Below are 14,912 nucleotides of genomic sequence, written 5' to 3'. Positions count from 1 at the left end.
TTATAATAATAAACGGCTGTGTGATAAATATAGTTAACTGACAGCACCCTCTGCTGGTAACATATTCCTTTAACAGTTCATTAACTCACCTGGACTCATGAATGCATAATGAGATGTACTCATACACACAAGTTCACTTTATTACTGATCAGTGTTTACTACTATCCTTTAATATAAAAACTACTATTACATTTGTATTCAGGTAACAGGAGAGATGTTACAAATACACTCCCTATTAGTATTTATGTCTGTCTGGATTTCTTTCATGTCCTCTTTCTTCAAAATCTCTCTCTCTCTGTTGCAGTTTACCACTGTTGCATTATAATGTGTTCGTGTTTCTTTCGTTTGTCTACATTTTTGTCTTGTTTTTACTTAACATCTGGAATATAAATATTGTGCCACTTGTAATGTGTGGTTTAGGGGCCTTTGTTTCTAAATTCCTCTCTCCGTCTCTCTGCTGCTGCTCGTGGTTTGTTTACATCAGTTCAGTATCTTCGACGCAAGGGCTTCTGGGCCATGTGTCTGCCATAGTCGCGTTGCATTGTGGGGAGGTTGTGGTCCTCCAGCGGCTCGGTTCGGAATAATGTCTGCCTCGGAGGCAGCGGACGGTTCTTCCCCGGAGTTATGCCCGAGCTTCGCCGTGATCTGCTCGTTTCTGGAGCGGTACGGAGCTCTGCTGGACCTTCCGGAGGTGTCGTTCCCGGAGCTGGAGCGCAGTCTGCAGGAGAGCAGCGCGGGTGAGCCGCTCCTCCATTGTTGCTCTACAGCCGCTTTACATGCGTTTAAACTGGCCGTTTAGTACTCCACCCGTGGGTGTCGGTGTTTTTGTCGCCGTTTGTGCCTCTAAAGCGCCTTTTCTGCCGTTAATATCAGCGTATCGCTCGACGGGAGCTTTTATTGCGCTTTATTTACTCATCACAGCGCACAGAAACGCATTGCTGCTTTATTTGCGTTTATATGCGACCTTTTACATATGGAAAATCACTTGTATTTGCATATAACGACACGCATATTGAGAGGAATTAAATAAGTCTGTTTATTCATAGTGAAATTATAATTTGGCATGAATTAGTGGGATGTGAAAAGCGCGCATGCGCAGAACGTGTAAACTTCCTGTTGGAGACGCTGAGAGGGAGAAATGACAATATGGGATTATTTTGATTGTCAAACTTTGGTTATTGTTAACAATAGGCACTTTAATTTGTATCTCTGATGGTTTTGCTGCATTGTATACGCGTCAGGTGTTTTTAAGATGAACTGAAGCATGATTTATTTAACTTATATCCATCCATTCTCTCTCTCTCTCTCTCTCTCTCACACACACACACACACACACTTTGCCACTATGGCAGGTACAAGAACAACAGCAATATTAAACGCCAAGGAAGGTTTTTATCATAGTGCAGTTATTTTAAATGCAAATGTAATGTTCATGCATGAATAAGTTTCAGACTAGTGGTTAAAAACCATTACCAGTTTGCCCTAAAAGAGTTCTTAAATCCTGAAATGGCATTAGTATTACTTTTTTTTTTTTTTTTTTTTAAATCTTTTTAACTTTTTTTTTTTTTGCTGATGGATATAAATGATCCTACTGTTGCTACTTAAGAAGTTAGACCAAACACTTAAGAACACAGTTGTGTTAGTTATGTTACTGAAAGAACAGATACACAAATCAGAAATTAAATATTCACTGTCACAACATTTTAAGAACCGCAAACCAAAAAACTAATAAGATGTGTTATGGCTGTGTAAATTGTAAGTATGTGCTACGTGTTGCTTTAATATTGAAATATCTATATGTCCTCAGTACCAAAACTCCTTGTGGATCTTCATGTGAAGTTACTAAGGAAAATTGGCAAGTCTGTGTCGGCAGACAGATGGGAGAAATATCTCATTAAGGTGAGTAAATCAGTGTTAACAGTGAATTAAGTATTAGATGACTGCACATTCTGCTTTTAACAATCACATTCAAACAGCTGTGAATTATGGATTATTTCGTAATGATTTCTTGAATAGCTGTGAGCACAATAAGCACTTGACAGTGTTTATTCAATAGAAGTCTCATCAATATAAAATTTTTGATTTCTTTATTACTCTGTAGGTCTGTCAGGAGTTTAACACCACATGGGCATGGGAGCTGGAAAAGAAGGGTTATCGAGAGATGACAGTGGAGTGTAAGACAGGAATACTGAAGGTAAGATGGGAAAATCTGTTAATATCACACCTCCAAATGAAGTTGCATTTGAGCCTCACATCATCTGTAAAAACTGTTGTTGCATTTGTAATGTATTTCTGTTTTTATTAACCCAGTGTAATTTGAAAATATTCTGTTTTTCAAACAGTACTTGTGTGAATGCCAGTTTGATGACAATGTCAAGTTTAAAACCGCTATCAATGAAGAGGACCCAGATAAAATGCGTCTTCAGCCGATTGGCAGAGACAAAGATGGCCTCATGTACTGGTTCCAGCTTGATCAAGACAATAATGTAAGGGTCTATATGGAAGAACAGGATGATCTGGATGGGTCATCCTGGAAGTGTATAGTAAGGTAGGCATTCTGCAATCAATTTCCAGTGGGCATAAAAACCACATCTTCATAACAAAATTATTAAAAAAAAACTACTTTATTTTCCATTTCAGAAATAGAGACGACCTGGCTCAAATCCTTGGACTGCTGAAGACTCAGATTGATCCAGCACTTTTAGTAAAGAAGGATCAGGAAGATGGCTCATCTAGTAACAGTCCGAACCCAGAGAATGAAGAAGACAAGAAAAAAGAGGGCACTGAAGGTATCTAAAAATTAATATTAAGTATTGACTGAACACAGCTTGAGTTAGGAGTTGAGTAGTGTTTTTACTGATTTGTTTTATCTCTGTGTTTTTGGATTCCAGTGGAGATCAGAGATGAGAAGTCACAAAATGATTTGTCTGCATCTGAAAATAAGGAAAACATCTTGGAGAAGGAAAATGCAAAGCAAGAAGATACAGATACCAAAGATGCTTTGTCGGAAAAAGGCTTAAATGTGAAGGAAGAGCTGCAGAAACATTCGGAGACGGCAAATGGCTCTACTAGGTCGATCAAAGAAGAACCACAGGATGAGAATGAGAACGTCAAGGATTTGTCAACACCTTCAAAGAATGCAGCACAGACAGAGGATGTAAAAAGAAAATCTTTAGAAGAGACACAAAGAGCTTTGAAAAATGACCATCAAGCTAAAATCCCCCTGAAAAAGCGAGAAATGAAACTAAGGGAAGACTTTGACACCAGCAACATGGGAGTACGAAACGCTCCTGTGAAAGAATCACTGACATGTTTTGATGACAGCAGATTGAATCCTGAAAAGATCAACGGCCATGTCCCTCACCTTGCAACATCTGAGAGTGAAATGCAAAAAGGGTCAGAGGGTCTTCAAAAAGAAAGCACAGAAGAGAATAATTCTGAGAAACTCCCTCTTGTTTTAGATAAATCCAAAGAGAGAAAAAAGGAAAGAAAGCATGACCAGATGGAAAAGAAGATGGACACAAATGAAACCAGATTGTGTGCTGAAGAGCAGATGGAAGTGGAGAAATCTGAGGAATCCTGTGCCGCCACTGCAGAAGAGAACAAGGAAAAATCTGAAACTTCTCAATCTCATGAAAAGATCCCTGGAGAAGAAAAGCGCTCATCAGTAAGTGAACAATCAGAAAAGACCCCTGGTTCTGGAGACATAATTGACAATAAAAAGTCTTCCAGTAGTAATGATACAGATGCCACTGAAGTAAATACATCAAAACTGCCTGGAGAGTCAACAAAAGAAGAATCAATGAAAGATCTCCCAAACAAGGAGTCAACAATTGAGCTTTCAAAAGAAGACACAGAAGATTTCCCAAACAAAGAATCATCAAACAATCTTACAAGAGACAAGTCAGTGAAAATTTCCCTAAAAGATGAGCCAACAAAAGATCTGGCAAAAGATCAGTCAACGAAATGTCTCTCAGAAGAAGACACATCAATTGAAAAGTCAACAAAAGACTTCTCAAAAGAAGCAGTGAAAGAATCATCAAAAGATCTCGTAAGAGAAGAGTCTGTAAAAAGTCTTCCAAAAGATGAACTTGCAAAAGAGTCAATTAAAGATCTTTCGAAAGAAGAGACATCAGAAGAAAAGTCAATGAAAAATCTTAAAAATGAACAATCCAAGAAAGATCTCGCAGAAGAAGAATCACACGAAGTCCTCACAGAAGAAAGTCAGCAATCTCCCAAAGACTCCAATAAAGACCATGAAAAACCAGATCCGACTGCTTCCACGTCGATGGAAACTGAACCATTCCAATCAACTAAAACAGAGGAGTCTTCTTCCTGTGAAGTAATGAAACCACTTTCTGGCACAGAAAAGCCAGTATACACTGAAGAAACGAAACCTCATCACAGCTCTGCAGACACTACCACAGGAAAAGAGCCAACTGCCATTGTCTCAAAAACTGAAAAACAGTGTATATCTGAAGGAGACAAGCTCTCAACCAACGAAGAAAGTGAGTCCATTGCCTTTAAACCTTCTGAAGATACAGGTGGCCCTCAAGACAAAGAGCAAGAGCAGTCCGAATCCTTAAAGCCAGCATCAAGTGATCTAGAAAAACCATCTGTTTCTGATTCAACGAATAAGCCAAGCACACCAAAAACCACAGAGAAAGTAGACCGTGAGGAAAAATGTGATACAGCTGAAACTGATAAAAAAGAGGATTTGGAAACGTCAAAAGACAAGGATAAAAAGGTTGAAGCTGCAAACAGTTCAGAAGAATCTGCAGTGAAAAAATCAGAAGAAGTTAAAGCTACAGAACGACCCGATGAATCCAACAGTTCGGAGAATCCTTCTTCTGATAGAGAACATGAAAATGAACCTGATTCAAAGGAAGGGAGCAAAGAGAAGCCAATGGACATTGATTCAGAGATCAGTAAAGCTGATAAAATTCAGTCAGCTATTGAGGAGGGATGTGAGTCTACAACAGCAAGTAAGAAGGAAACTTATGTTCCTGTGGATCAAAACACAACCTCTAGCAAACAATCTAAGCAAGACGCAACTTCTGAAAAATGTGAGGCTTCCGAGGATGTTCAAGAAAAAAGCACTGCTGTTGTGAAAAGCAGTAAAAGACCGGGACGGCTTCCAAAGAAAGCTCTGGAGAGTCAGGATGAGGATAAAACAGGCGAAGACCAAGAAGGAAAGGCACAACAGGAAGGAATTTGCATGAAGATCAAAATCCCAGGGCACAGGAGGAAGGCAGAACGTCAGAGAGAAGAGGTAAGGGGAGATTCAGAGTCTGAGGTGACCGACGGCAGGTGCTTGCGGAGATCTCCGAGAATCAGCAGACCCACTGCTAAAGCTGTGGAGATCCAGGACAGGAGGGTTGAACGGAAGCAGGTGACTCCTGTGTCTGAGAAAGAAAAGGAGGAAAACGAAGACAAAGAGGATGAGGATTCTATACCAAGCAAACCAAGGAAAGCTGAGCCAGATGGCCAAACAAAACCAAAGGTATGAGTACCTTTTTTTCTGCTTAAATATATGTCCCTGTACCACAAAACCAGTCATTGGGGTCAATTTTTAGAATTGAGATTTATACACCTTCTGATTAAATAAGCTTTCCATTGATGTTTGGATTGTTAGTATAGAAAAATATTTGGAACTATTTGAAAACCTGGAATCTAAGGGTGCCAAAAATTCAAAATAGCGAGAAAATCACCTTTAAAGTTTTCCAAGTGAAGTTCTTAGCAATGCATATTACTACTCAAAAATTAGGTTTAGATATATTTATGGTAGGAAATTTACAAATTATCTTCATAGAACACAATCTTTACTTAATTTCCTAATGATTTTTGGCATAAAAGAAAAATCATTTGACATACAAAGTATTTTTGGTTATTGCTTTTTTTTTATGATCACTTAAAATCTAATCTTTTAAAACATGATTAATAACAGTTAAATATGCATTTTCTTTAGCAAATCTCAATAAATATGAATTCAGCATACTGTACATTGTAATGTTGTGATGACTATATTCACTTGTAGCAATTTAAATGGTTGATTGTATTTTTTAGTGTTTTATTTTCCATTTACTCAGGCAAAATAGTGTATAATTAATATTTGCAATTTATAGGCCATAACAAAATTAACAAAAAATCAGTAATATAGTGCAATGTTATTACAATTTAAAATAGATGTTTTCAATTTTAATATGTAATAGTTTTTTGTTTTTCTGTGAGGCAAAACTGAATTTTTAGCAACATGAATCCAGTCTTCAGTGTCACATGGTCCTTCAAAATCATTCAGAAATGCTGGTTTGGTGCTTAAGAAAAATTTCTTCTAATTGAAAACATTTGTGCTGCTTAATTTGTTGGAAAACAAGATGTTATTTTCAGGTTTCTTAGTTTTTTTCTTTGTAGCGTTATAAATGTCTTTACTGTGACTTGTGGTCAATTTAATGGGTCCTTGCTAAAAAAAAAATATGCATTAATTAAAAAAAAACACCTTTTGAGTGGTAGAGATTTCATAATTGAAGGTCATTCATAATGTAACTTATCATTCAACAGGTGGGGAGACGTCGGAAACGACAACCATGGTCTCGCATGAGACGTAAAAGGAAAAGTTCTGACGATGACGATGATGTCGTCGAGGAGAGCGAGAGTGAGGAAGAGGAGACGGAGGAGGACGACAGCGATGAAGACTATAAGGTGGAAAAGACCAGGAAAAGAAGGAGAAACCGAGAGCGAAACAGCTCTGACGACTCTACCTCTTCATCAGAAGATGAACCTAATGATGACCCCTGCAAACACTGTGGCCTTCCCAACCATCCCGAGCTGGTGTGACACTATTCTGCAAAACATCTTCATGTTCTCACAGTCAGAAGTGCTGCTTTTACCTTCTCATTTCTGTTCCCCTAGATCCTCCTGTGTGATTCCTGTGACAGCGGTTACCACACTGCCTGTCTGCGGCCTCCTCTCATGATCATTCCAGATGGGGAATGGTTCTGCCCCCCCTGCCAGCATGTGAGTCAATTCAGATTTCAGGACTTCCTTTACAGAAAGGCACAATTCTGGCTATTTAAATGCTGATGCCCTTCATTTCTCTTGCAGAAGCAACTTTGCGACAAGCTCGAAGAGCAATTGCAGAATTTGGATGCTGCCCTCAAAAAGAAAGAACGTGCTGAGCGAAGGTGAATAAAGAGATATTTTGACCAGCTCAAGTGAATTAGTTTAACCAGTTCCAGAAAAGTTTCTAAATTAATCCAGTTAACCTTTATCAGTCTGTTAATCTATTGTGCTATAGGATGATGTCCTATGTGAGAAATTATTTTCCTGTCAGAAACATTGTCATTCTTCTGTCACAGGAAAGAGCGACTGGTGTATGTTGGCATCAGTGTAGAGAACATCATCACACCTTCCGTAAGTGCCCAAAGTGCTAATTGATGTTTTAATACTTATTTATATTTATTTTTTACCAAAGACACTTTAAAGTATGAAATGTCTGCTATCACAAAGCTAAGCTATTATTTTAAGATAGTAGGATAGATTTGAGGAAATTATAAAAAAGCATAGAAAGTTTGTTTACCTTTTTAAGCCTAATTGCAATTTTATATTGTAAAGAAATATTTGGAGTATTTTCAATTCTATAATGCATAATCATCATTTTCACTACCGTTCAGAAGTTTGAAGTTAGTATGATTTTTGTTTTTGAGAGAATTGGTTTATGCTCACTAAGTCAATAGAAACAGCAATATTGAGAAACATTTTTACAGTTTTCTATTTAAATGTATTTTAAAATGCATTTTTTTCCTGTGATGGTAAAGCAGATTTTTCACAAGCCATTACTCCTCTTTAATATCATAATGTGCTGATTTGGTGCTCAAGACACATTATAATCAATAAAAACAGTGGTGCTGCTTAATCATTTTGTGGAAGCTGAGATAAACTTTTCAGGATTCTTGGATGAACAAAAAAAAAACCTTTGTGAAAACACGTTTATTTGACATTGAAATCCTTTATAACATTATAAAAGTATTAATTTCTTAAAAAAAAAATCTTTCGTACCCCATGGTAGTAAAACTGTAGTTATACATATTTTTGAAGGTGGAAGTGGAAGAAGAAAAGGTGGAGGTGGTGAAAGAGAAGAAAGATGTGAAGAAGAGCAAAGGTTGGGGACGGAGATCAACCAGGGCAAAGAAATACATAAGCTACAGGTTTGTCAGTCTGCTTGCTCATTATCTTGTGCTGTTTATATACATAGTCGTTTATTCACTGTTTGTTACATTTTTGTCAGATTTGATGAGTTTGATGAAGCGATTGAAGAGGCAATCGAGGAAGACATTAAAGAGGCTGAAGGTGGAGGTAGAGGAGCATTTTCATACATCACAATAGTGTTGATATTTGAGCTTTTAATTCAAGTTTAGACTGATCAAAGATGTCAATGCACAGGAGCAGGCCGGGGAAAGGACATGGCGAACATCACAGGCCACAGAGAGAAGGACATTTCCACCATCCTACAGGAAGATGGGAAGGAGAACGGGCGGCCACGACGAATCATTGCAGCTCAGAAGAAGAAGCGGCGGCGACTGAACGATCTAGACAGCGACAGCACCGTGGACGAGGAAGAGAGTGAAGACGAGTTCCGTCTCAGCGACAGGTAATGTTAAACAGTAGGGCTGCACGATGTGTCGTTTAAGCATCGATATCGCGATGTACGAATCCACGATAGTCACATCGCAGGATGTGCGATGTAGGCTGTCGTAGTTGATCCGTTGTTCATTAACTGTACGGGCCAGCTGCTCCCTGGCCCTTGACGACTGTGATTCGCGGATTAATTAATTAATTATTGCACAACTTAACCATCATAGAGTGACAGTTTATCATGTTTATCAAACACATTATGCATGTGTTTTTAAGTCTTGTCAGTTTAACAGGGCAGAGAGAGCGCGCGCACGAGAGCGAGAGAGAGAGAGAGAGAGTGCGAGAGAGAGAGAGAGAGAGCGAGCGCGAGAGAGAGAGAGAGAGAGCGAGCACGAGAGAGAGAGAGAGAGACAGCGCGCGCGAGAGAGACAGCGCGCGAGAGAGCGAGCGAGCGAGCCCCGGCCGCAAGCTCACAGTCTTCAAACAACATGAGCGCTGTCTTGCTCTCTCTCCCTCACGCATATTAATCATTTAGCACGATGGTGTCGATGTTTAAATCATTTAAAATGAGAATGTAAGTGTGCTCACCCCATTTTTGTTTGTAAGAAAAAATTAGATTAGATTTTATATCGCAATATATATCGCAGAAAAATAAAATATCGCAATGTCATTTTTTCCCAATATCGTGCAGCCCTATTAAACAGCTTTAAATTTAAGAGAATCACAGAGTCTTGTCAATGAAATAACACTTACTCTGCTCTAATTGGTCTGCAGTTCAGAGTGTGAGGAGTTTGTGGCCTCTGATAATGACGCGGAGAGTGAAGCAGAAGTCCCGTCCTTTGAGGACAGCGACTTCGGCAGCGATGTTGGCCGCCCACGGAGAAGACAGCCGCCACGCAGAAGACGCAGACCTAAAGGATACTCTGATGAGGAGGAGCTGGAAACTGATGAAGAGGAGGAAGAGGAGGAGATGGGTGAGGCATTTATAAAAAAAATTAAAAAAATTATACTAATACAAACATGTATTCTGAATTTTTTTTATATATAATTGTTGAATTTTTTATGTCGTTTATTTTTTATTTGTGTAAAAATAAATATGAATAAAATCAAATTATGAGTCTCAGATATTTAAAAATGAAAAGCTTGTATAATATTTAAGTTTGAACTGTGGAGGTAGACAGTGTTTTCTGAAGGTGAAAAACTGTTGAAAAAATTGGATAAAAATATTTAGTTGAATTTGTACTGTACATCTGGTTTACTGTTTGTTCACTGATATTTCGGTTTGTTTGTCTTGTTGTGTATGTGTGTGTGTGTGTGTGTGTGTGTGTGTGTGTGTGTGTGTGTATGTGTGGGGTGCATGCAGCGACAGAAGGCTCTAGTGAATTCAGTGCCAGTGACCTGGACGTCCGATGTCGGCGGTCCTATCGGAGTCGTAAGCAAGAGGTGAATTACTGTGAAAGCACAGATTCTGACGGCTCACAGGCCAGCACCAACAAAGACAAGAAGAAGAAACGCAGACGTCTTTCCAGCTCCGACAGTGAAGGTCAGTGCCATTTACACCTATGCATTTTCACAGCATAAGGCTCAGTCATTATATCATTTTGACATTATATAAATATGACAGTAATGTTATAATATTGCTAGAATTATTCTGTGGTTGACTGATAGAGGTTTTTCAATTTCAAACCTGGATGACTATGTACTTTAATAATATACTTTACCATTCCAAAGTTTGAAATTTAGATTATTATTTTTATTATTATTATTACTTTTATTCAGCAAGGATACATCAGTCAAAAGTGACCGTAAAGATTTATGTTACAAAAGATTTCTATCTAAAGGCTTACTCCACCCCATTTTTTCATTAATTACTCAACTCTCATGTTGTTCCAAAATAAGACCTCCATTCATCTTCGGAACACAAATTAAGATTTTTTTTTTTAATGCATTCTGAGCGCTCTTTGACCCTCCCATAGACAGCAATGCAAGTAACTCCATCAACATCCGGAAACCACACCACACGGTCAATTAATCTGTCTGGGTTATATGTTATATGTCTCTTGCTCCTCCAGTTAGTTTCCAGTCCGTCGAATCTGATGAAGAAGTCCGGAAGCCCAAGAAGATAAGAGCGGACTCGTCCGAGGAAGAATCCAGGAAACGCCGCAGACGCCTGTCCCTTAAACGCCGGAGGGAGTCGGAGGATGACGATGATGATGACGATTCAGATGAATCCGAGGAAGAGGAGCGGCCCATCCGGAAGCGTGTGAACCGCATCGACTCTGACGACAGCGAGAGTGAAGAGGAGGTGAAGAAGAGCCCGTCGGAGAAAGAGACAGAGGAGACTGTTGGCAAAGGGCCCAATCCACTGGACTACAACTTGGTGGAGCTTCCTCCAGCTAATGGACAGAGCCAAGTGAAGGGTTTGGAGGGTCTCATGCCACGACCCGGGGTGGGAGTGATGACTAAAAATGGCAATGCCCCATCAGCAGTACCCATAGTGCCGAATGGCATGGAGCTTGTTGCGCCGGACGAAGATGAAGATGACCTTTTGGGCGTCACAGACCTCGTAGACTATGTATGCAACAGTGAACAGTTATAACTTGGTATTCTTTTTCTTTTTTCAATTTTTCTTTTTTTCGACCCTCATCCTGTTTTCACCACGGATCACGTCAACAGTCCCTTGTTAAATGTGCTAGGTGGCACATGAATAATAGCTGTAAATATTTTACTGAGCAAAAGTATCAAGGGAAGGAGACCACAATCCTTCTAAGAGACTCCCCGAGATATTCCTTCTAAAGTATTGTTTTTGTTCGATAAGGGCAATCGCTCTCAAACACACCCTCTCTGGAAACAACCTCTAAAACCTCTTTTTACACTAATCACACAGCCATGCTCACGCTCACACGTCTTGACGTAGACATTTGTCAAGTTTACATGCGTTTTGATCTCCACTGATGTCAGTTGCACATTTCAGAGAGAACTGGAAGTGGGTGGAGTCCGTGCAGAGGGGGGCGGAGCCTTCATTTCAGCGATGCTCCACGCAACGCTAAATATCGTTAGCGTTTGATCCACTCCGAGGCCATTTTTAACATTCTTTCATAATCTAATTGGAGTGGAAGTTGAATTTCTACCAATTGGTTTCATAGTGTCATTTGGTGGCGGAAAAAATTAATGTTTTTATTAAGTGATGTCATTATAAGCTTTGTTTTGTTATACTATTTATTATAGAATTTGTACCTGAAATTATCAGCTGCTCGCACCACTAGAGCACAAGATTCCTGGAAGGTGTCTAATGGTGAAAAATTGCTCATTTACTTATGCCAACATACTAACATTGCATCCAATTCTCTTGCTTTGGGCTGTTTTAGCACCACATTTTGATTTGAATTCAAACACTATTTACTCTGGCAGCTTTTCAATGTATCAAATGCCAAATCTTCCACTCGAGGATGATAAAACGCTGAGGACTCTCACCCACATCGATGCGCAGTTTGTTTCTCTGAGGGATTCCTTGAAGTTTAGTGCTGTTCATCTCATTTTAATACAGATATTCCATCTGTATGGACACCCATTGTGTCCTGCTTATGTCTGTGTTTCAGTGCACTATATTCATTTTCTTTATATAAATATATGAATATAATCATTGTAATGTTTTCCTTTAGTTTTGTAAGCATACTAATGATGTGTATGATTTGTTTGTTGTTCATCAATTACAAAGCAATACATTTTTCTTACAAGACATGCAGGAAGAGATTCATCATCTCCTGGTTTTGTCTGTTTTTAAGACCGTAATTCATGTTGCTGGTGACATTCGAATGATTTCCGACCTTTCCGAAAGCAGCGTGATGTGAGACGCCCCTCTGAGATGTAAGAACACATCTGAGAAACATTGTTTGATCTTGCATTATCCTGGTGTGTATATCTGTAGTTTTCTGCTGTAACATATTAGAAGCATTTTTAAATCATTTAAAGTATACATAGCAGTCCTTTTATGATTGCAGCTGTTTATAATTTGTTTTCTAGGTACATTTACCACTCCAAAGTGGGCACGTCTGTCTTTTAATGCGTTTTATTTCAGTTTTGTCTTCTTTGAGGGTTTTCAGTCTCACTGTCCTATTTCCACTGGTTGCTAAAACATTTCCAAGAATGGTCTGTTCTTAGAGGAAAAAGCATTTGATGTAAAGCCCAACAGACAGTTTAATTGGTGTAAAAATGTCTTGTACATTAATGTTTATGCTTGGCATGCACTTATATTCTAGTCCGTTATTTGCTCTTGCGGCATAAGGGCATCAGATTTTGAAAATAAAACATCCATAATTTTTTACAAATATAGTTTTAACCATGCTAAGACTAAGAGCAGCATTAGGTACTGGACCACAATGCATTTCTCTCGAGGTGGTCTATCAACAGTATTGGGCTGGTGTTCAATTCTTGTGTCATTAAAACAATTTAAGGTACAGATGTCCATTTGAAATCGAGGCCCAGCCTATAATGACACAGTATATATTTGTATTTCATACATAAAAATCTGTTTAATTTGATATTATGTCATGAGGGATGTCGACTCCAGTGTTTTAAGATATCTGGCTGATGTAGTTTGACAGCAGATGGACCGAGGCCGTCTGGTTTTGGCTTTTCGAAATCTCCTTTGTGTTAGTCTGTTTCTCTTTTTGTTATCTGTATTGTAATTTCTTTCATATGATTTACTATCTTGTACATTTGTCATAATAAAAAGGAAATGAAACCTGTATAATGATGGTGTAATGCTTTTATATGTGCAAAGATTATTTTTGTAGTTTTGACGGTCGGCTTCTACGTTTTCTGACTGATGCACTATTTACATTAATATTTTGGAAAACATTGTTTTGCAAATGCAAATCCATTTTGTCAAAGTGTTATATTTTCAACAGTTTTTCTGCCAGTTTCTTACTGGTATCACCAGCAATAGTCCAAGAGCAAGAGAGGAGAACACTGAACTCAAGGTCGGTACTGAACCGTTATTGTATGTATATCTGACATTGCAGTTCTTAATCTGACCACATGGTGGCGACCAATTAGTGAGACTAGATATGAACGAATATCTTTGTCTATGGTGTTTAAAACGTGTCTGGTTTTACACCTAGTTCTGAAAGGTTTATGTGTGCTGTATATAAATTAACATTGAATTTGAATTGCCTAAATAAATTTTTGCAATGTTATTTATTTACTGTAGTTTTACAGTAATAATTCTGCTCTCAACCTGACCAGGGATGCGTTTCCCAAAAGCATAGTTGCTAACCTGTTAGCAACTTAGTTGGTTGGCAATGGGAAATTGTATTGCTAACTTAGTTAGCAACTATGGTTTTGGGAAACGCACCCCAGGCTGATCTAAGGCTGATTTTAGAGTTGTTTTGAGCACTTTTCACTAGGTCAGGCTGGGAAACCAGTTTAAATCCTCTAAGACCAGCAAACTACTTTAGGCTGGGTTGAGCAGTGAGAGAAGTCTCAACCTTAACTCATTTACAGCCAAGAGTGCTGCGTTCTTTTTCAATCAGTTCATCTTTAATTCTTTTTGAGTTTCTGGCATTCGCTTCAAAACTCCCTGTGAGAATTCCTGTTAGTTGGAGACTTTTCTCTAAAAACCGTCCTGTGTCTCTCCTTAACTTTAACCATCTGATCCCACATTGTATCTTAAGTAAGTGGCATCACCATAGCAACACCGAAATTAGAAACAGGCAACACTTCTTACGTTGTTGTCTCATTTGTTGGATCTTTCGCTCAACATCGACATTTTGATCAGACCGAGAGTTTTTGTTAACACATAACCTTTCTTAAGAGATCTGCTAACATGGAGACCAGCTGTGAAAGAGGTTTAACTCGTTCGGATCTCATTACCGCAGAGTCTGGGCGATGCTGTCTGAGTGGAATACTAATGCTGCTCCTCTCTGCATGTTAACAGTCCTCAGATATTCAAACGGTTGAGTTTGTATAGAAGAATGAGTGTTAGTGATGGAGAATAGAGCATGAGGGTGAAGGGAGGGGAACAGATATAATGCCTCGGGTGAGAACCCTCTGAATTTGGCCCCTTCAAAAAGCCTACTTGTTTTGGCGAAATACTCAGGCTTGACGATTAAATGTAAATTTATGGGCTATTTTCAATGTATTTTAAATGTTTCATCAAGTAGGCTATATAATTCTAGAAGTAGGTCTTTAGTTCAGTTTTTTGCAGTCAAGCTTCCTCCTAATTATGTTAGCGTGCTCCCGAAAAGGAATGAAAATTGTGGAATATCACAATTCTGTGT

At 38.7% G+C, this 14,912-nt stretch overlaps 1 protein-coding gene across 1 annotated transcript; it reads left to right on the top strand.

Annotated features, from left to right (window-relative positions):
* The first annotated feature begins 498 nt into the window (after positions 1–498).
* LOC132127538 (remodeling and spacing factor 1-like) lies at positions 499–13,384 on the top strand. Its single transcript, XM_059539442.1, has 16 exons — positions 499–737; positions 1,808–1,899; positions 2,102–2,194; positions 2,343–2,548; positions 2,641–2,789; positions 2,892–5,503; positions 6,559–6,828; positions 6,910–7,014; positions 7,102–7,181; positions 7,356–7,410; positions 8,095–8,204; positions 8,285–8,352; positions 8,440–8,647; positions 9,406–9,605; positions 9,995–10,174; positions 10,704–13,384. The coding sequence occupies exons 1-16, from the start codon at positions 584–586 to the stop codon at positions 11,228–11,230; spliced, it is 5,109 nt and encodes a 1,702-aa protein (XP_059395425.1). The 5' UTR covers positions 499–583; the 3' UTR covers positions 11,231–13,384.
* Positions 13,385–14,912: the final 1,528 nt, after the last annotated feature.

This window comes from Carassius carassius, chromosome 45, assembly GCF_963082965.1.
Source record: "Carassius carassius chromosome 45, fCarCar2.1, whole genome shotgun sequence".
Classification (NCBI taxonomy): domain Eukaryota; kingdom Metazoa; phylum Chordata; class Actinopteri; order Cypriniformes; family Cyprinidae; genus Carassius; species Carassius carassius.
This window is presented reverse-complemented; position numbering and strand designations above follow the sequence as displayed.